The following is a 23709-nucleotide window of genomic DNA, read 5'->3' as shown; positions in this document are numbered from 1 at the left end:
TCAAAAGGGAAACACTGAGCTACTAGTCAATCAGTCACACCCACTGCTGGGCCCATCACCTGAGAAAATGAGAATCAAAAGGCACAGGCTGGCAATCCTGCACTCCAGCAATACTTACCATAGCCAACACCTGGAAGCGACGAAAATGTCCATCAACAGAGGAGTGCACCAAGAAGAAGTGGTCCATGTACACAATGGAATATTACTCCACTAGAAAATATGAATTAAAAAAACAAACATGAGTAAGGAGACATAAGCTTTTGGGGGTTTATCAGGGCACACGGCAGTCTAATTGATATCTGAGGAACACCACTGGCAGGAAGGTCTGTTTCCCTGGGTACCAGAGTGGGCAACGTAGAAATGCTGCCGGCCTCTGGCCGATACCTGCAACAGCAGCTTGGAAATCTGTGCGAATGGTCACTTCAGATGCACAAGTACTGCAGGGCTGCAAAGGAAACCTGCCCTCAAAACGTCCCGACGCAGGTAAAGGCCAAAATAGTTCAAAATGTGGCACATATTTCAAGAAAACCATTTGAAAACGTCAGCTGTCACAACAGCTTGAAAAATAAAAGGACATGCCTCAAAGCTCAATTTCAAGGGATTATGAGACACATGCAAATCCAACCACCAAGAGCTATCAACTCACACCAGTCAGAATAACCATCAGCAGAGAAACTACAAACGATCAACGCTGAAGAGGTTGTGGAGAAATGCATACCCTCCGTTTCAAGTGGGACGTAACCTGGTAAGAGCCACTCATGGGAACAGAATGGAGGTGCCTTTAAAAGGTAAACATTCAGCTACTCTATGATCCAGCAGGCCCACTCCGCGGCCTATAGCCTAAGAAGACAGAACTGGAAAGACACAGGCAGCAACTCTGCACTGCAGCAGCATTACAATAGCCAAGGCATGGAAGCAACCCAAAGTCCATCAACAGAGCAGTGGACAAAGAAGAACTGCTACGTGTAGAGGTGGAATATTAGCTTGGGAAAAAAATAAAATCAATGCCACTTGTAGCACCACAGATGAGTCTAGAGGTGATCACGCAACTTGCAGTAAGCGAGAAAGCAAAAGACACCTAACGTATGATATCACTTATAGGGGTTACTTAACAATTGATACCAGTGAAGATATTTCCACAGAGACATCCAACCACAGATTCAGTGAGCAAACTTATGGTTCACCAAATGGAAAGGTGTGAGGACTGGATACATTAGGACACTGGGGTTAACAGAGATATACAAACACATGTGAAATATAAAATCGCCACAGACCTACGGCATACCAAGAGGAGACTACTCAACATTGTGTCATAAGCTACATTGGAGAAGGACCCGAAGAAGAACAGATATATGTATGTGTGTAAAACAACCACATCTTGCACACCTAGAACAAGCAAAACATTGTAATCAACTTTGCTCTGATACAAAACAAAAGTTAAATTTAAAAAACGAACAGCAAGTAATGAGACATAAACTTAAGGGGCTTTTCCCTGGAGCACTACATTCTAATTTACAATTTACAACACAACTTCCATTATGGCTCTGTTGCCCTAGTAAACAGATTTGGTAAGGAGAAGTGCTGCCGCCTTCTGGCCGTTTCACACAACAGCGCTAATGGTCACTTAATATTCAAAATACTTGCAGGCCTGTAAATGACACCTGCCATCAAAAAAAAAAAAAAACAAAATCCTGGGGTCGTAAATCGACCAGAAGATTCAAAAGACGTCAACATTTCAAGAAGACAATCTCAAGAGGCATGTTTTACGCCCATTTTGTCTTCCTTTTTTCCTTTAAAATAAAAGGGAATTTTAAAACGCTCAACATCAGCAATTAATAAAGCCATGCAAATCCAATCCACAGAAATGTTCACCTCACAACCGTCAGAATGATCTTCAGCAAAAAGTCTACAATGGATAAATGCTGAAGGGGTTTCAGAAATCTGTGTACCCACTAGCTGCTGGGGGGAGGTAAACTGGTAACAGCCAGCAGGGAGAACATAATGGAGGTGCGTTTAAGGGTGAAAATTGAGCTACCATGGGATCTGGTCGGTCCGTTGATGCGCCTATCACCTGAGCAGAGCAGAATGGAAAAGACACAGGCTGGCAATCCTGCACGGCAGAAACATTTAATATAGCCAAGACTTGGAAGAAACCAAAATGTCCAGCAACAGAAAAATGCACAAAGAGGAAGTGGGCCATGTCAACAATGGAATATTAGCCGTGGAAAACAATGAAACAGCGCCGTTTGCACCGCCATACAAGGACCTAGAGATAACCACCCAACTTGAAGTAAGAAAGAAACTGAAAGACAGACAGCCTATGACATCCCTTATAGGCGTTACCTAAAAATTGATACTCATGAACTTATTTCCAAGAGAAGGAAAAGCATGGATTAAGAAAACAAAATTACGTTTCACCACATGGAAAGGTGAAAGGAATGTATGAATTATGATATGGGGGTTAACAGACATGTACTAATACGTATGAAATATAGAATCACAAAATACCTGTGGAATGCCAAGAGGTCTACTCAAGACTCTATAATAACCTACACGGGAAAGGATTCAAAGAGGCATAGACAGATACGTTGATATGATGAACCGGATTCTGTACACTTAGGAGAAACTGCATTTTCTTTTATCAAATTTGCTCTGATACCTAAACAAAATTTAATTTAAAACACAAGAAGTAGGAGATATAAGCTCTTGGGGGTTTGCCCTGGCACATTCCCCTCTAATCTGCAGGCTACTAACACCATTTCCAGGAAAGCTCTGTCGCCCAAGAACCCAGAGCTGCAAACGTAGAAATGCTGCCGCCTTGTGGCCGTTTCCCGCAAGAGCGGCTTTAAGCCCGCAGCCAATGGTCACTTAATAGTCACAAGGACTCAGGGCCAAAAAGGACACCTGCCCTAACATATTGTGCTGAGGTAGGGAATGGACAAAAAAATTCAAAACAGGGGCTCCCCTGGTGGCGCAGCGGTTGAGAGTCCGCCTGCCGACGCAGGGGACACGGGTTCGTGCCCCGGTCCGGGAAGGTCCCACATGCCGTGGAGTGGCTGGGCCCGTGAGCCATGGCCGCTGAGCCTGCGCGTCCAGAGCCTGTGCTCCGCAGCGGGAGAGGCCACAACAGTGAGAGGCCCGCGTACCGCAAAAATAAATAAATACATACATAAATAAATACATACATAAATAAATTAAATGGAAAGTGGATAAAAGCTCAACCTCAGGAATTATTAGACTCATGCAAATCTAATCTACAAAAAGTGGGCAACTCACACCTGTCGACTGACGATCAGCAAAAATTCTACAAACAATCAATACTGAAGGGGTTTTAGAGAACTGTGTACCCTCTAGCTGCTGGTGAGATGTAAAGTGGTAACAGCCAATAAGAACAGAAAGGAGCTGCCTTTAGCAGTAAAAATTGAGGTACCATTCAATCCAGCAGTCACGCCGCCGGGCCTCTCACCTGAGAAGACCAGAAGCGAGAAGACCCGGGCTGCAACAGCTGCACTGCGGCCTTATTCACAATAGCCGAGACGGTGAAGCTACCAAAATGTCCATCGACAGACGAATGGATTAAGAAGAAGTGGTCCATGTACACAATGGAATATTAACCACGGAAAACAACGAAACACTGCTCTTTGAGGCACCATAGACGAGCTGGGAGATGATCACAGAACATGGGGTAAGTCGGAAAGCAAAAGACCTATATCCTATGATATCACTTAGAGGCGTTATCTAATAACTGACACAAATGAATGAACATATTTCCACAGAGAAAGACACTCACGGACTTAGAAAACAACTATGCTTATCTAAAAGGAAAGGTGGGCGGAATGGATAAATTAAGATTAGCGTAACCATACGTATACAAATACATATTATATACACATATCAAAAAGACCGACCACGGAGCAAGGGAGGTGTACGGAACGCTCTGTAATATTTTACATGGGAAGAGGATCTGGACGTGAATACACGTATATAATGTACAAATGAACCAGATTGTGTACACCCAGGACAAACAATATTCTAATCATTACCCCGATTAAAATAATTTAAAAAACCAACCAGAAGTAATGCGACATAAACTTACGGGCGTTTCTCCTGGCACATTCCATTCTAATTTACAACCTAGGAACAGGACTCCCAGAAATGCTCTGCTGCCCTAGTCCCCAGATTTGGGAATGGGGAAATGCTGCCTCCTTGTGGCCGTCTCCCAAAACAGCAGCTTTAAACCCAGTGCTAATGGTCATGAAGTAGTCACCATACTTGCAGGCCTGTAAATAACACCTGCCCTCCAAAAAATCCTGGGGTCAAACATCGACCAAAAATTCAAAAGAGGGCAACATTCCAAGAAAACGATGTCAAGAGGTATACTGTACCCCCACGTTTTTCTTTTCTTTTCTTTTTTGTAAAAGACAAGAAACAGGCGTGGAGCAATGATGAATTTTAGGAACTTTTAAAGACATGCAAACCCAAATTACACAAACCTATCAGCTCACAGCACTCGGAATGGCCATTAGCAAAAATGCTGCAAACAATACATGCTGAAGGGATTGTGGAGAAATGCGTACCCTCGTTTCTAAGGGGGACGTGGTAAGAGCCGCTAATGAAAACACAGTGGCGGTGCTTTCAAAAGGGAAACACTGAGCTACTAGTCAATCAGTCACACCCACTGCTGGGCCCATCACCTGAGAAAATGAGAATCAAAAGGCACAGGCTGGCAATCCTGCACTCCAGCAATACTTACCATAGCCAACACCTGGAAGCGACGAAAATGTCCATCAACAGAGGAGTGCACCAAGAAGAAGTGGTCCATGTACACAATGGAATATTACTCCACTAGAAAATATGAATTAAAAAAACAAACATGAGTAAGGAGACATAAGCTTTTGGGGGTTTATCAGGGCACACGGCAGTCTAATTGATATCTGAGGAACACCACTGGCAGGAAGGTCTGTTTCCCTGGGTACCAGAGTGGGCAACGTAGAAATGCTGCCGGCCTCTGGCCGATACCTGCAACAGCAGCTTGGAAATCTGTGCGAATGGTCACTTCAGATGCACAAGTACTGCAGGGCTGCAAAGGAAACCTGCCCTCAAAACGTCCCGACGCAGGTAAAGGCCAAAATAGTTCAAAATGTGGCACATATTTCAAGAAAACCATTTGAAAACGTAAGCTGTCACAACAGCTTGAAAAATAAAAGGACATGCCTCAAAGCTCAATTTCAAGGGATTATGAGACACATGCAAATCCAACCACCAAGAGCTATCAACTCACACCAGTCAGAATAACCATCAGCAGAGAAACTACAAACGATCAACGCTGAAGAGGTTGTGGAGAAATGCATACCCTCCGTTTCAAGTGGGACGTAACCTGGTAAGAGCCACTCATGGGAACAGAATGGAGGTGCCTTTAAAAGGTAAACATTCAGCTACTCTATGATCCAGCAGGCCCACTCCGCGGCCTATAGCCTAAGAAGACAGAACTGGAAAGACACAGGCAGCAACTCTGCACTGCAGCAGCATTACAATAGCCAAGGCATGGAAGCAACCCAAAGTCCATCAACAGAGCAGTGGACAAAGAAGAACTGCTACGTGTAGAGGTGGAATATTAGCTTGGGAAAAAAATAAAATCAATGCCACTTGTAGCACCACAGATGAGTCTAGAGGTGATCACGCAACTTGCAGTAAGCGAGAAAGCAAAAGACACCTAACGTATGATATCACTTATAGGGGTTACTTAACAATTGATACCAGTGAAGATATTTCCACAGAGACATCCAACCACAGATTCAGTGAGCAAACTTATGGTTCACCAAATGGAAAGGTGTGAGGACTGGATACATTAGGACACTGGGGTTAACAGAGATATACAAACACATGTGAAATATAAAATCGCCACAGACCTACGGCATACCAAGAGGAGACTACTCAACATTGTGTCATAAGCTACATTGGAGAAGGACCCGAAGAAGAACAGATATATGTATGTGTGTAAAACAACCACATCTTGCACACCTAGAACAAGCAAAACATTGTAATCAACTTTGCTCTGATACAAAACAAAAGTTAAATTTAAAAAACGAACAGCAAGTAATGAGACATAAACTTAAGGGGCTTTTCCCTGGAGCACTACATTCTAATTTACAATTTACAACACAACTTCCATTATGGCTCTGTTGCCCTAGTAAACAGATTTGGTAAGGAGAAGTGCTGCCGCCTTCTGGCCGTTTCACACAACAGCGCTAATGGTCACTTAATATTCAAAATACTTGCAGGCCTGTAAATGACACCTGCCATCAAAAAAAAAAAAAAACAAAATCCTGGGGTCGTAAATCGACCAGAAGATTCAAAAGATGTCAACATTTCAAGAAGACAATCTCAAGAGGCATGTTTTACGCCCATTTTGTCTTCCTTTTTTCCTTTAAAATAAAAGGGAATTTTAAAACGCTCAACATCAGCAATTAATAAAGCCATGCAAATCCAATCCACAGAAATGTTCACCTCACAGCCGTCAGAATGATCTTCAGCAAAAAGTCTACAATGGATAAATGCTGAAGGGGTTTCAGAAATCTGTGTACCCACTAGCTGCTGGGGGGAGGTAAACTGGTAACAGCCAGCAGGGAGAACATAATGGAGGTGCGTTTAAGGGTGAAAATTGAGCTACCATGGGATCTGGTCGGTCCGTTGATGCGCCTATCACCTGAGCAGAGCAGAATGGAAAAGACACAGGCTGGCAATCCTGCACGGCAGAAACATTTAATATAGCCAAGACTTGGAAGAAACCAAAATGTCCAGCAACAGAAAAATGCACAAAGAGGAAGTGGGCCATGTCAACAATGGAATATTAGCCGTGGAAAACAATGAAACAGCGCCGTTTGCACCGCCATACAAGGACCTAGAGATAACCACCCAACTTGAAGTAAGAAAGAAACTGAAAGACAGACAGCCTATGACATCCCTTATAGGCGTTACCTAAAAATTGATACTCATGAACTTATTTCCAAGAGAAGGAAAAGCATGGATTAAGAAAACAAAATTACGTTTCACCACATGGAAAGGTGAAAGGAATGTATGAATTATGATATGGGGGTTAACAGACATGTACTAATACGTATGAAATACAGAATCACAAAATACCTGTGGAATGCCAAGAGGTCTACTCAAGACTCTATAATAACCTACACGGGAAAGGATTCAAAGAGGCATAGACAGATACGTTGATATGATGAACCGGATTCTGTACACTTAGGAGAAACTGCATTTTCTTTTATCAAATTTGCTCTGATACCTAAACAAAATTTAATTTAAAACACAAGAAGTAGGAGATATAAGCTCTTGGGGGTTTGCCCTGGCACATTCCCCTCTAATCTGCAGGCTACTAACACCACTGCCAGGAAAGCTCTGTCGCCCAAGACCCCACAGCTGCAAAGGCAGAAATGCTGCCGCCTTGTGGCCGTTTCCCGCAAGAGCGGCTTTAAGCCCGCAGCTAATGGTCACTTAATAGTCACAAGGACTCAGGGCTGTAAAGGACACCCGCCCTAAAATATTGTGCTGAGGTAGGGAATGGACAAAAAAATTCAAAACAGGGGCTTCCCTGGTGGCGCAGTGGTTGAGAGTCTGCCTGCCGACGCAGGGGACACGGGTTCGTGCCCCGGTCCGGGAAGATCCCACATGCCGTGGAGTGGCTGGGCCCGTGAGCCATGGCCGCTGAGCCTGCGCGTCCAGAGTCTGTGCTCCGCAACGGGAGAGGCCACGACAGTGAGAGGCCCGCGTACCGCAAAAATAAATAAATAAATACATAAATAAATTAAAAGGAAAGTGGATAAAAGCTCAACCTCAGGAATTATTAGACTCATGCAAATCTAATCTACAAAAAGTTTGCAACCCACACCTGTCGACTGACGATCAGCAAAAATTCTACAAACAATCAATACTGAAGGGGTTTTAGAGAACTGTGTACCCTCTAGCTGCTGATGAGATGTAAAGTGGTAACAGCCAATAAGAACAGAAAGGAGCTGCCTTCAGAAGTAAAAATTGAGGTACCATTCAATCCAGCAGTCACGCCGCCGGGCCTCTCACCTGAGAAGACCAGAAGCGAGAAGACCCGGGCTGCAACAGCTGCACTGCGGCCTTATTCACAATAGCCGAGACGGTGAAGCCAACAAAATGTCCATCAACAGACGAATGGATTAAGAAGAGGTGGTCCGTGTACACAATGGAATATTAACCACGGAAGACAATGAAACACTGCTCTTGGAGGCACCATAGACGAGCTGGGAGATGATCACAGAACATGGCGTAAGTCGGAAAGCAAAAGACCTATATCCTATGATATCACTTATAGGCGTTATCTAATAACTGACACAAATGAACATATTTCCACAGAGAAAGACACTCACAGACTTAGAAAACAACTATGCTTATCTAAAAGGAAAGGTGGGCGGAATGGATAAATTAAGATTCGCGTTACCGTACGTATACAGATACATATTATATACATATATCAAAAAGACCGACCATGTAGCAAGGGAGGTGTACGGAACACTCTGTAATATTTTACATGGGAAGAGGATCTGGACATGAATACACGTGTATAATGTACAAATGAACCAGACTGTGTACACCTAGGACACACAATATTCTAATCGTTACCCCGATTAAAATAATTTAAAAAACCAACCAGAAGTAATGTGACATAAACTTACGGGCGTTTCTCCTGGCACATTCCATTCTAATTTACAACCTAGGAACACGACTTCCAGAAAGGCTCTGCTGCCCTAGTCCCCAGATTTGGGAATGGGGAAATGCTGCCTCCTTGTGGCCGTCTCCCAAAACAGCAGCTTTAAACCCAGTGCTAATGGTCATTAAATAGTCACCAAACTTGCAGGCCTGTAAATAACACCTGCCCTCCAAAAAATCCTGGGGTCAAACATCGACCAAAAATTCAAAAGGGGGCAACATTCCAAGAAAACGATTCCAAGAGGTATATTGTACCCCCACGTTTTTCTTTTCTTTTCTTTTTTGTAAAAGACAAGAAACAGGCGTGGAAAAATGATGAAGTTTAGGAATTTTTAAAGACATGCAAACCCAAATGACAAAAACCTATCAGCTCACGGCACTCGGAATGGCCATTAGCAAAAATGCTGCAAACAATAAATGCTGAAGGGATTGTGGAGAAATGCGTACCCTCGGTTCTAAGGGGGACGTGGTAAGAGCCACTAATGAAAACACAGTGGCGGTGCTTTGAAAAGGGAAACATTGAGCTACTAGTCAGGCAGTCACACCCACTGCTGGGCCTATCACCTGAGAAAATGAGAATCAAAAGGCACAGGCTGGCAATCCTGCACTCCAGCAATACTTACCATAGCCAACACTTGGAAGCGACGAAAATGTCCATCAACAGAGGAATGCACCAAGAAGAAGTGGTCCGTGTACACAATGGAATATTACTCCACTAGAAAATATGAATTAAAAAAACAAACATGAGTAAGGAGACATAAGCTTTTGGCGGTTTATCAGGGCACATGGCAGTCTAATTGATATCTGAGGAACACCACTGGCAGGAAGGTCTGTTTCCCTAGGTACCAGCGTGGGCAACATAGAAATGCTGCCGACCTCTGGCCGATACCTGCAACAGCAGCTTGGATATCGGTGCGAACGGTCACTTCATATGCACAAGTACTGCAGGGCTGCAAAGGAAACCTGCCCTCAAAATGTCCTGACGCAGGTAAAGGCCAAAATATTTCAAAATGTGGCACATATTTCAAGAAAACAATTTGAAGAAGTAGGCTGTGATAACAGTTTGAAAAATAAAGGGACATACCTCAAAGCTCAATTTCAAGGGATTATGAGACATGTACAAATCCAACCACACAGTGGTATTAGCTCACACCACTCAGAATAACCATCAGCAAAGAAACTACAAACGATCAATGCTGAAGAGGTTGTGGAGAAATGCATACCCTCCGTTTCAAGTGGGACGTAACCTGGTAAGAGCCACTCATGGGAACACAGAATGGAGGTGCCTTTAAAAGGTAAACATTCAGCTACTATATGATCCAGGAGGCCCACTCCTGGGCCTATAACCTAAGAAGACAGAATTGGAAAGACTCAGGCAGGCAAATCTGCACTGCAGCAGTATTACAATAGCCAAGATGTGGAAGCAACCCAAAGTCCATCAACAGATGAGTGGACAAAGAAGAACTGCTACATGTAGAGATGGAATATTAGCTCAGGAAAAAATGAAGCAATGTCATTTGCAGCACCATAGATGAGTCTAGAGGTAATCACACAACCTGTAGTAAGCGAGAAAGTGAGACACCTAACATATGGTATCACTTATAGGTGTTACCTAAAAATTGATAACAACGAAGATATTTCCACAGAGAAAGGCAGTCACAGATTCATTAAACAAACTTATGGTTCCCCAAATCGAAAGGTGTCAGGATTGGATACATTACGATATTGGGGTTAACAGAGATATTACAAACACATGTGAAATATATAATCACCAAAGACCTATGGAATACCAAGAGAAGACTACTCAACATTGTGTCATAACCTACATGGGAAAAGGATCCGAAGAAGAATAGATACATGTATATGTGTAAAAGAACCACATCTTGCACAGCTAGAACAAACAAAACATTGTAATCCAATTTGCTGCGATAAAAAATTAAAATTAAATTAAAAATATGAACAAAAAATAATGAGACGTAAACTTCATGGAATTTTTCCTGGCACATTCCATTCTAATTTTCAACCTAGAACAGGACTTCCATTAAGGTTCTGTTGCCCTGGTAACCAGATTTGGTAAAGGAGAAATGCTGCCGCCTTGTGGCTGTTTCACACAACAGCAGGTTTAAACCAAGCGCTAATGGTCACTTAATATTCAAAATATGTGCAGGACTGTAAAGGACACCAGGCCTCAAAAAATTCCTGGGGTTGTAAATGGACCAGAAAATTCAAAAGACGTCAGCATTTCAAAAAGACAATGTCAAGAGCCATATTTTGCACACATTTTGTCTTTTCTTTATTTTTGTTTAAAAAAATGCATGGAATAATGCTCAATATCAGGAACTAATAAAGCCATGAAAATCCAATCTACAAAAACGTTCACCATACCACCGTCAGAATGATCATCAGCAAAATAGTCTACAAAACATAAATGCTGAAAGGGTTTTAGAGAACTGTGTACCTTCTAGCTGCTGGTGGGACATAAACTGTTAATAGCCAGTAGTGAGAAGAGAATGGCGGTGCGTTTAAAGTTAAAAATTGAGCTCATCACTCTGTAATAACCTACATGGGAAAGCAACCAAAGATGAATAGATAGATACATAGATATAATGAACCAGATTCTGTACACCTAGAAAAAACACAACATTTTTATCAAATTTGCTCTGATAATAAATAAAAATTAAATTTAAAAAACAAACAAGAGGTAAGGAGACATAAGCTCTTGGGAGTGTGCCCTGACACATTCCACTCTAATTTGCAGCCTACTAACACGATTTCCACGAAGGCTCTGTTTTCCAAAACCCAGAGTTGGAAATGTAGAAATGCTGCCGCCTTGTGGCTCTTTCCCGCAAGGGCGGCTTTAAACCCACAGCTAATGTTCACTTAACATTCACAAGGACTCAGGGCTGTAAAGGACACCTGCCCTCAAAAAATGTCCTGAGGTGAGGAATAGCCAAAAAAATTCAAAAAAGGCACAATTTTCAAGAAGGTACTATGAAGCAGTAAGTTTGACTTACTCTCTTGTTAAAAAAAGGAAAATGGATAGAAGCTCAACCTCAGGAACTATTAGACTCATGTAAATCTAATCTACAAAAAGGATTCAACTCACACCAGTAGACTGTCCATCAGCAAAAACTCTACAAAGAATAAATGATGAAGGGGTTTGAGAGAACTGTGTACCCTCTAGCTGCTGGGGGGATGTAAACTGGTAACAGTCAGTACTGAGAACAGAATGGAGGTGCGTTTAAAGGTAAAAATTGAGCTACCATGTGATCTGGTAGGTCCTTTGATGCGCCTATCACCTGAGCAGACTAGAATGAAAAAGACACAGGCTAGCAATCCTGCACTGCAGAAACATTTAACATAGCCAAGAGTTGGAAGAAACCAAAATGTCCATGAACAGAAACATGCACAAAGAAGAGGTCCATGTTCACAATGGAATATTAGCCACGGAAAACAATGAAACAGTGCTGTTTGCACCACCATATAAGGACCTAGAGATAACCACCCAACTTGAAGAAAGAAACTGAAAGACAGATACCCTATGACATCACTTCTAGGTGTTACCTAAAAATTGATACCCATGTACTTATTTCCAAGACAAGGAAAAGCATGGACTAAGAAAATAAAATTATGTTTAACCAAATGGAAAGGTGTAAGGAATAAATGAATTACGATATGGGGGTTAACAGACATGTACTAACACATATGAAATATATAATCACAAAATACGTATGGAACACCAAGAGAGGTCTACTCAAAACTCTGGAATAACCTACACGGGAAAGGATCCAAAGATGAATAGACAGATACATTGATATGATGAACCAGATTCTGTACACCTAGGAGAACAACATTTTTATAAAATTTGCTCTGATACCTAATAAAAATTAAATTTAAAAAACAAACAACAAGTAAGGAGATATAAGCTCTTGGGGGTTTGTGCTGGCATATTCCACTCTAATTTGAAGCCTACTAACACGATTTCCAGGAAGGCTCTGTTGCCTAAAACACCAGAGCTGGAAATGTAGAAATGCTGCCACCTTGTGGCCGTTTCCCGCAAGAGCGGCTTTAAACCCACAGCTAGTGGTCACTTAACATTCACAAGGACTCAGGGCTGTAAAGGACACCTGCCCTAAAAAATTATGCTGAGGTAGGGAATGGCCAAGAAAATTCAAAACAGGCAAATTTTTGAAGAAGATAGTATGAAGAGGTAAGTTTTACTCACTGTCTTTAAAAAAAAGGAAAATGGGTAAAAGCTCAACCTCAGGAATTATTACACTCATGCAAATCTAATCTACAAGAAGGTTTCAACTCACACAGGCTGACTGACCATCAGCAAAAAGTCTACAAATAATAAATGCTGAAGTGGTTTTTGAAAACTGTGTACCCTCTAGCTGCTAGTGAGATGTAAAGCTGTAACAGTCAATAATGAGAACAGAAAGGAGCTGCGCTGAAAAGTAAAAATTGAGCTACCATTCGATGCAGCAGGCCCACCACTGTGCCTCTCACCTGAGAAGACCAGAATCCAGAAGACAGAGGCTGCAAAAGCTGCACTGCAGCCTTATTCACAATAGCCAAGACATGGAAGCAACCTAAATGTCAATCAACAGATGAATGGATAAAGAAGAAGCTGTCCATGTTCACAATGGAATATTAGCCATGGAAAACAATGAAACACTGCTCTCTGAGGTATCATAGATGAGCCTAAAGATAATCACAGAACATGAGGTAAGTTGTAAAGCAAAAGACAGATATCCTATGATATCACTTATAGGTGTTACCTATCGACTGACAAAAATGGACATATTTCCACAGAGAAAGACACACACAGACTTAAAAAACAAACTATGCATATCTAAAAGGAAAGGTGGTAGCAATGGATAAATTAAGATTAGGTTTACCATACCTATACATATACAGATTAAGTATATATATCAAGAAGCCCGAGCACATAGCAAGGGAGGTCTATGGAACACTCTGTAGTCCTTTACATGGGAAATGGATCTGTACATGAATAGATATATAAGATGTATGAATGAACCTGATTGTGTACACCTAGGACAAACTGTATTCTAATCATTACACCGATTAAAACAATTAAAACAACGAACAAGAAGTAATGAGACATAAACTTCAGGGGCTTTTTCGTGGCACATTCCATTATAATTTACAACCTGTTAACAGGACTTCCAGATAGCCTCTGCTGCCCAGTAACCAGATTTGGGAATGGAGAAATGCTGCCGCCTTGTGGCCGTTTCCCAAAACAGCAGCTTTAAACCCAGTGCTAATGGTTACTAAATATTCACACTCATTGCAGGCATGTAAATGACACCTGCTCTCAAAAAAAATCCTGGGATGGAAAATAGACCACAAAATTCAAAAGAGGGCAATCTTCCAAGAAGACAATTTCAAGAGGTATATTGTACTCACACTTTTTTTTCCTAAAGAAAAGAGAAAGGTGTGGGAAAATGCTGAATATTAGAAATTATTAAAGACATGCAAATCCAAATTACAAAATCCTATCAGCTCACACCAGTAATAATGGCCACGACCAAACATTCTGCAAACAATAAATGATGAAGGGGTTGTGGAAAAATGCGTACCCTCGGTTCTAAGGGGGACGTGGTAAGTGGCACTAATGAAAACACAATGGAGGTGCTTTGAAAAAGGAAACATTGAGCTACTAGTCAAACAGTCACACCCACTGCTGGGCCTATTACCTGAGAAAATGAGAATCAAAAGGCACAGGCTGGCAATCCTGCACTCCAGCAATACTTACCATAGCCAACACTTGGAAGCAACGAAAATGTCCATCAACAGAGGAATGCACCAAGAAGAAGTGGTCCATGTACACAATGCAATATTACTCCACTAGAAAATATGAATTAAAAAAACAAACATGAGTAATGAGACATAAGCTTTTGCAGGTTTATCAGGGCACATGGCAGTCTAATTGATATCTGAGGAACACCACTGGAAGGAAGGTCTGTTTCCCTAGTACCAGCGTGGGGTACGTAGAAAGGCTGCCGCTCTCTGGCCGTTTCCTGCAAAAGCAGCTTTAAAGCCTGTGCCAATGGTCACTTCATGTGAACAAGTACTGCAGGGCTGTAAATGAAACCTGCCCTCAAAATGTCTTGAGGGAGGTTATGGCCAATAAATTTCAAAATGTGACACATACTTTAAGAAAACACTTTGACGAACTAAGCTGTAGTCACAGTTTGAAAAATAAAAAGGACATGCTTTAAAGCTCAATTTCAAGGGATTATGAGTCACATGCAAATTCAACCACAAAGAGGTATCAGCTCACACCAGTCAGAATATCCATCAGCAAGAAAACTACAAACACTAAATGCTGAAGGTGTTGTGGAGAAATGCATACCCTCAACTTTAAGTGGGATGTAACCTGGAAAGAGCCACTAATGAGTACAGAATCATGGTGCATTTAAAAGGTAAACCCTGAGATACCATATGATACAGGAGGCCCACTAGTGGGCCTATAACATAAGAAGACAGAATTGGAAAGACACAGGCAGGCAAATGTACACTGCAGCAATATTACAATAGCCAAGACATGGAGGCAACCAAAAAGTCCATCAAGAGGTGAGTGGACAAAGAAGAACTGGTACATGTGCAGATGGAATATTAGCTAGGGAAAAAAATGAAACAATGCCATTTGCAGCACCATAGATTATTCTAGAGGTAATCAGGTAAATTGTACTATGTCAGACAGCAAAAGACACATATCCTATAATATCACTTAGAGATGTTAGCTAAAAATTGATACCAGTGAATATATTTCCACAGAGGAAGGCAATCACAGATTCATTAAACAAAGTTATGGTTCACCAAATGGAAAGGTGTAAGGATTGGATATATTAGGATATTGGGGTTGAGAAAACTGAAACCATATCTAGTATCATTTCTGACCACAATGCTATGAGATTAGAAATCAATTACAGGGAAAATAACGTAAAAAACACAAACACATGGAGGCCAAACAATACGTTACTAAATAACCAAGAGATCACTGAAGAAATAAAAGAGGAAATGTAAAACTACCTAGAGACAAACGACAACAAAAACACGTTGATCCAAAACCTATGGGATGCAGCAAAAGCAGTTCTAAGAGGGAAGTTTATAGCAATACAAGCCTACCTCAAGAAACAAGAACAATCTCAAATAAACAATCTAAACTTACACCTAAAGGAACTAGAGAAAGAAGAACAAAAACCAATGTTAGTAGAAGGAAAGAAATCATAAATATCAGAGCAGAAATAAATGAAATAAAAACAATAGCAAAGATCAATAAAACTGAAAGCTGGTTCTTTGAGAAGATAAACAAAAATGATAAACCTTTAGCCAGACTCAAGGAAAAGAGGGAGAGGACTCAAACCAATAAAATTAGAAATGAAAAAGGAAAAGTTGTAACAGACACCACAGAAATACAAAGCATCCTAAGAGACTACTACAAGCAACTCTATGCCAATAAAATGGACAACCTGGAAGAAATGGACAAATTCTTAGAAAGGTATAACCTTTCAAAACTGAAACAGGAAGAAATAGAAAATATGAACAGACCAATCACAAGTAATGAAATTGAAACTGTGATTAAAACTCTTCCAACTAACAAAAGTCCAGAACCAGATAGCATCAGAGGTGAATTCTATCAAACTTTTAGACAAGAGCTAACACCCAACCTTCTCAAACTCTTCAGAAATTTTCAGGGGAAGGAACACTCCCAAACTCATTCTATGAGGCCACCATCCCCCTGATACCAAAACCAAACAAAGATACTACAGAAAAAGAAAATTAGAGACCAATATCACTGATGAATATAGACGTAAAAATCCTCAACAAAATACTAGGAAACAGAATTGAACAACACATTAAAAGGATCATACACCATGAACAGGTGGGGTTTATCCCAGGGATGCAAGGATTCTTCAATATACACAAATCAATCTATATGATACACCATATTTTAAAATTGTAGAATAAAAATAGATGCAGGAAAAGCTTTTGACAAAATTCATCACCCATTTATCATAAAAAGTCTACAAATAATGGGCATAGAGAGAATCTACCTCAACATAATAAAGGCTGTATATGACAAACCAACAGCAAATATCATTCTCAATAGTGAAAAACTAAAAGCATTTCCTCTAAGATCAGGAACAAGACAAGGATGTCCACTCTCACCACTGTTACTCAACATAGTTTTGGAAGTCCTAGACACAGCAATCAGAGAAGGAAAAGAAATAAAAGGAATACAAATTGGAAAAGAAGAAGTAAAATTGTCACTGTTTGCAAATGACACGATACTATTCATAGTGAATCCTAAAGATGCCACCAGAAAACTACTAGAGCTAATCAATGAATTTGGTAAGGTTGCAGGATACAAAATTAATGCACAGAAATCTCTTGCATGCCTATACTAACAATGAAAGATCAGAAAGAGAAATTAAGGAAACAATCCCATTCACCATTGCATGTAGAAGAATAAAATATGTAGGAATGAACCTACCTAAGGAGGTAAAAGACCTGTACTCAGAAATCTATAAGACACTGCTGAAAGAAATCAAAGATGATATAAACAGATGGAGGTATAAACCATGTTCTGGGGTTAGAAGAATCAATATTGTGAAAATGACTATACTACCCAAAGCAATCTACAGATTCAGTGCAATCCCTATCAAATTACCAGTGGCATTTTCTACAGAACTAGAACAAAAAAATCTTAAAATTTGTATGGAGACACAAAAGTCCCCAAATAGCCAAAGCACTCTTGAGGGAAATTAAAAGAGCTGGAGGAATCAGATTTCCTGACTTCAGACTATACTACAAGGCTACAGTAATCAAGACTATATGGTACTGGCACAAAAACAGAAATATAGATCAATGGAACAGGATAGAAAGCCCAGAGATAAACCTATGTACCTATGGCTAACTCATCTATGACAAAGGAGGCAAGGATATACAATGGAGAAAAGACAGTCTCTTCAGTAAGTGGTGCTGGGAAAATTGGACAGCTACACGTAAAAGAATGAAATTAGAACACTCCATAATGTTCCAAATGGAGTCAGCCATAAAAAGAAACAAAACTGAGTTATTTGTAGTGACCTGGATGGACTTAGAGTCAGTCCTACACAGTGAAGTAAGTCAGAAAGAGAAAAACAAATACCATATGCTAACAGAGATATATGGAATCAAAAGAAAAATAAGTTTATGAAGAACCTAGGGGAAGGACAGGATTAAGGACACATACGTAGAGAAAGGACTTGAGGACATGGGGAGGGGAAGGGTAAGCTGGAATGAAATGTGAGAGTGGCATGGACATACATACATTACCAAATGTAACATCAATAGCTACTGGGAAGCAGCCACATAGCACAGGGAGATCAGCTCAGTGCTTTGTGACCACCTAAAGGGGTGGGATACGGAGGGTGGGAGGGAGATGCAAGAGGGAGGGGATATGGTGATATAATATGTATAGCTGATTCACTTTGTTATACAGCAGAAACTAACACTCCACTGTAAAACAATTATACTACAATAAAGGTGTAAAAGGAAAAACAAAAAAAGCAAGCCCAGAGATAAACCTAAACACCTATGGTCAACTAATCTATGACAAAGGAGGCAAGACTATACAATGGAGAAATGACAGTCTCTTCAATCAGCGGTGCTGGGAAAAATGGACAGCTACATGTAACAGAATGAAATTAGAACACTCTCTAACACCATACACAAAAATAAGTTCAAAATGGATTAGAGGCCTTAATGTAAGACCGGGCAGTATAAAACTCTTAGAGGAAAACATAGGAAGAATACTCTGACATAAATCACAGCAAGATCTTTTTTGATCCACCTCCTAGAGTAATGCAATAAAAAAGAAAAATAAACAAATGGGACCTAATGAAATGTAAAAGCTTTTGCAAAGCAAAGAAACTACAAACAAGACGAAAAGACATGGGAGAAAATATTTGCAAACGAATCAATGGACAAAGGATTAATCTCCAATATATATAAACAGCTCATGCAGTGCAATATTAAAAACACAAACAACCCAATACAAAAATGGGAAGAAGATCTAAACAGACATTTCTTCCAAGAAGACATAGAGATGGCCAAGAAGCACATGAAAAGCTGCTCAACATCACTAATTATTAGAGAAATTCAAATCAAAACTACAATGAGGTATCACCTCACACCTGTTAGAATGGGCATCATCAGAAAATCTACAAACAACAAATGCTGGAGAGGGTGTGGAGAAAAGGAACCCTCTTCCACTATTGGTGGGAATGTAAATTAATACAGTCACTATGGAGAACAGTATGGAGGATCCTTAAAAAACTAAAAATAGAATTACCATATGATCCAGCAATCCACTACTGGGCATATACCCAGAGAAAACCATAAATCAAAAAGACACATTCACCACAATGTTCATTGCAGCACTATTTACAATAGCCAGGTATTGCAAGCAACCTAAATGCCCACCGACAGATGAATGGATAAAGATGTGGTACATATATAAAACAGAATATTACTCAGCCATAGAAAGGAATGAAATTGGGTCATTTGTAGAGACGTCGATGGACCTAGAGACTGTCATACAGAGTGAAGTCAGAAAGAGAAAAACAAATACTGTATATTAATGCATATATGTGGAACCTAGAAAAATGGTACAGATGAATCAGTTTGCAGGGCAAAAACAGAGACACAGATGTAGAGAAAAAACGTATGGACACCAAGGGAGGAAAGCTGTGGGGGGGTGGGGTGGGATGAATTGGGAGATTGGGATTGACATGTATACATTTACATGTATAAAACAGATAACCAGTAAGAACCTGCTGTATAAATAAATAAATAAAATTGAAAATTTAAAAAAAATAAAACAGATAAAAAGTTCTTCCCTTCACACAGATGTATTTATATGAATGAATTATTTCCATGCTTATATCTATAAATACAAAACAGAGGAATAAAATCTACCTTGAACCTAAAAAGAAAAAACAGAACCCACCAGTTATACAGAGCAAAACACTATCAGGGCACTTGCTCCAGTGGTAAACAATTCTGAAGTTGATCAGAGGTGGGGAATCGTCTCCCATGCAGCCAGCAGCACCCCCGCAAGGAGCGTCCTCGTTGCGAAGCTGGGGGACCGTCCTGAGGCATCTGTGGGGAAACGTCAGCTGAGCCCCAGGCCAGCTGCTGGTAAACTGTTCCCACCCCTCCCAGGTAAAACACCTGAATATGTACAAGGACTTGAAAGCCTAGAGGAAGGGCTGTGGAGCCACACCAGCGACAGCACGCCGGCCGACTTGGTGCCTGCAGGCCAGCCAGGATGGTCCTGGGCCCGGGCGCTCTTCTGGAAGCTTTCCATTTCCCTCCCTGAGATACCCTTCCTGTCCCGGCCCCCACTGCTTTTTTCCTTCCTCACCTCTGCCCGGGGAGAAATTCCAGCGACAGGTATGGGTGACACATCCTCTTCTTTAGCAGGTGGCAGCCCGGCAACTCCTGCAGAAAGTCCAACAGAGCGCGACTCACACCGGACCACCCACAGAGCCGTGGCCCCTCACTCCCTCACACCAGCCCAGCCCCGAAACTGCTGAAGGGGCAGAGAATATGGCGTCACGCACAGCTGCGGGGGCTCTTGCTGCCTGGAGCGGTGTTTATATTGACCTCAACCCAGGCACACCTGGGGAGGGCAGGCCGGCAGGGTCAGGCTGCCCAGGTCAGCCAATCCTCACCCCTCAGGGGCTCACAGTTGCAGAAAATGGACCTTGCTGAACCGGCCAGGTCCAAGGAACAGGTGTGAGCTCCTGAGAGTCAGAATAGACAGAAGGCTGCAGCTCTGGCTTGTTTTCTAATAATTTTACCTGGCCCATGAGTGGGAGACAACTTCAAGAAGACCCTCTCCTAATGACAGGAACCCAGGAGTCAGGGAGAGGAGGGGTGGGGGGGGGTGGAGACAGAGGCCTGGTGCCCCGGCTGCAGTGAAAGTCTCTGGAAGACAGGTGGAGGGAGGACGCACAGAGTGACACCCAGGGTCACAGACCTGTCGGAGCTGCTGTTCGTTCTAGTCCTCCTCTGAGGTGCTCTGTGTCAGCTCTGAACGACAGGTGTGCTGGAGGTGCTCTGCAATGAGGGCTATGTGCATGGTTTCTCTGTGCCCAGCCCTGCCGGGGTACCTGCCCAGGGAGCTCCGTATCCTGGGAAGGGCCTGACCACGAGAGCCCCATGGGCTGCTGGGGAACTGCCCAGGTGAGCTTCATATCCTGGGAGGGGCGTGACCACGAGAGCCCGTTGGCTGCTAGGGACATGCCCAGGTGTGTTCCATATCCTGGGAGCAGCCTGACCACGAGAGCCCCATGGGCTGCGGGGGGATGGGGGGATCCTGCCCAGGTGAGATCCATATCCTGGGATTGGCCTGACCACGAGAGCCCTGTGGGCTGCTGGGGACCTGGTAAAGAATGTCCGGACAGTCAGTGAAGCCACTGAGGATAAACATCCAATAGTTCCTAATTCCTACACCCTGCTGGTCATTCTACCATCCACCAGGACATGGTATTCTGTATTAGACTTCAATGATGCCTTCTTCTGTATTCCATTAGTCCCAGAGTCACAAGAAATTTTGGCTTGTGAGTGGCAGGACTCAACATACAACAAAAACAATACTGCTGGGCCGTCCTGCCCCATGGGTTCAAAAATTCCCACACCATCCTTGGGGAAACATTAGCTAAAGACCTTAAAAGTTCTACCTCTGGAAAAGGGAACCCTCCTTCAAGATGCAGAGGACATTCTGATCGCCAGCCCTACTAAGGAGGCCTCCGAACTACCTAGCCAATAAAGGATACAAGGTGTCCAAGAAAAAAGTGCAAATATCACAGACTAAGGTGACCTCCCTGGGCTTCATTCTCACAGAAGGTCGGAGAAGCCGATCCCAGGAAAGGGAAGAAGCCATTTGCAGCCTTACACCTTCTAAAACTAGAAGACAGCTTAAGGGTTCCTGGGGAGGCTGGGGTTTGCTGCATCGGGATCCCTAACTACAGTCTAATACCTGGGCCTCTATATGAAACATTGACAGGAAAAGATGATGATCCTTTCGAATAGAATCCAGAAGTGGCCTTTCAAAAATGGAAAGAGCAGTCAATTCAGACTCTTGGCCTGGAACTCCCTAATTTAGCTAAACCCTTTGACCTTTACATTCCCCGTAGAAGCAGAATCGCCCTTGGAGTATTAGTGCAAAAACTGGGACCACTTGAAATGGAACAACACAAGAATGCCCTCCAGGTAGGATAAACTTCGGTCACCAAGGGCTTGGCCCACTGCCCCATCCGGCCAGGATACTGGTGGTATCTAAAAACCTGGAAATCAGCAGCCCACAAGGCCAGCTCCCTCCTAAGGGAAAAGGACCCCACGTGGTGATCCTAACCACCCACCATGCCCTGAAGTTGCAGGGATCGCTCCGTGGGCACACTGACCTCAAGTGAGGAGGCCCTCCAACTACAACCTCCAGAGAGACAACCGGGGGCAATGGGCCCCCACGACGACTCGTGTGACCATCACTTGACCTGGAGTTTCTCTCAGAAAACAACAAGAGTGTGCCCCAAAAGAGCAGACTACTGCTTGCAGGACTTACTGCACACAAAGGTGAGCTAATAAGCTTGGCAGGGGAACCGTATATCACACTGTCACCATAGAAAAGCCTACAGACACCGCGGTGACGGCGGCCAATGAGACTGGCTGGACTCCTGGCTACTTCAAAAGACCGTTGACTCAGTGGCCGTCATGGTCCTGGACCACCACCGACCCTGGACTGTCTGGGAGGTGAGCGGGCAGGGCTCTGACACCTGGTGCTGTTTGCACGTTAATTCATGGAACCTAATTGAAGAAAGCGCAGACTACTGGTCAGAGCATCTAGGCTGGCAGAAACCGTCAGCCTAAGGTGGCCGAACAAATGTGGGGCGGGGTAAAACCGGCCCCCCCAGCGTCTCTGCGCATCTCTTTCCGGGACCCTTAAAGGACATTAGAATCTATAACACTTCCAATGCTGGTGCTCAGGCGGACGAGAAGTGAGGCAGGAGACCTGGGGACAATCAACCTCACCTGGAGGCTGCTGGGGAGAAGTTCTGCCCCTCCCCCCCCCGGGTAAGAGGACTCCCAACTCAGAACGAAGCATTTTCAGAAGAGGGGTCTGCATCCTCAGCGGCCCTAGAATGAGGAACGGGACAAAAGTCAGAGGAGGAGTTTGTCACCGGCAATGCCGATTAAAATATCCTGGGAGGTAAAAATAGAATCTGGGCAATAAAGTCTAACCTTTTTTTCCTTTGTGCTTTGTCTAATTTCACGTGCTCCTAGGGTTCCGCATGCAGAGGTCCCACACCCGGCACTTCAGACCCGATTTCCTACTGCAGAATGGCTGGGTCGACACCTCAGCTCGTGGGGCCCCTGCAGACTCCGCGACATAGAGCCTGAGCTCCAGCCAACAGGGCCCTCAAGAGCTCCGCCCCCTCCCTCCCGCTGACGCTGACGGGATCCCTACACAGCAGCCGGGCCCACAGCCCGCGGGGGAGCGCACGCTCTCACCTCTCCATTCTCTTATCAAAATAGAAAGTTTCCTTTGCTTCTGAACGAAAGTCAGTCTCGTTCTGTTGGCTCCAATGACACTGAGCAGGGGGACACTTGTTGGGGCCCACTCTGGAGGATCAGTAACAGAAATTGAGAACATTGTAACTTCAATCGACAAATGTGTGAGCCAAACTGTAATTAACATAGAGCAGTGTATAAGGCTCGGGTAAAATAAGATGTTTCTACCACTTCCATTTGATATTTCCATCACTTTATTATAAGCAAGTTCAGTGAAGTGGTTTGTCTTATTTGTCAGTTCAACATTAGAGAAATGAAGTGATTTCTTTCCAAGGATGTACATCTAATAATCTTGGCTGAAGCTTCAATCTTGTT

The 23709-nt window shown here is 42.7% G+C and overlaps 1 protein-coding gene across 2 annotated transcripts; it reads right to left on the bottom strand.

Moving 5' to 3' along the window:
• Positions 1-8140: 8140 nt before the first annotated feature.
• On the bottom strand, positions 8141-23236 carry LOC111170998 (uncharacterized). 2 transcript variants are annotated; one of them, XR_016391415.1, is made up of 5 exons: positions 20804-23236; positions 20186-20262; positions 19769-19920; positions 14525-14616; positions 8141-9460 (listed from the first exon to the last, which is right to left on the bottom strand). XR_016391415.1 is itself a non-coding variant. In XM_089904792.1 (4 exons), the coding sequence occupies exons 1-3, from the start codon at positions 21159-21161 to the stop codon at positions 19792-19794; spliced, it is 564 nt and encodes a 187-aa protein (XP_089760918.1). In that variant the 5' UTR covers positions 21162-23236; the 3' UTR covers positions 13634-14616; positions 19769-19791. The 2 variants fall into 2 exon arrangements, 1 of the variants encoding a protein (XP_089760918.1); XM_089904792.1 differs by lacking the exon at positions 8141-9460 and having other exon boundaries at positions 13634-14616.
• Positions 23237-23709: the final 473 nt, after the last annotated feature.

This window comes from Delphinapterus leucas, chromosome X, assembly GCF_059928025.1.
Source record: "Delphinapterus leucas isolate spDelLeu-1000000601 "Yukka" chromosome X, BTC_Dleu_Yukka2, whole genome shotgun sequence".
Taxonomy (NCBI): Eukaryota; Metazoa; Chordata; class Mammalia; order Artiodactyla; family Monodontidae; genus Delphinapterus; species Delphinapterus leucas.
The sequence above is the reverse complement of the archived record's forward strand: the minus strand, read 5'-3'. Positions and strand labels throughout refer to the sequence as shown.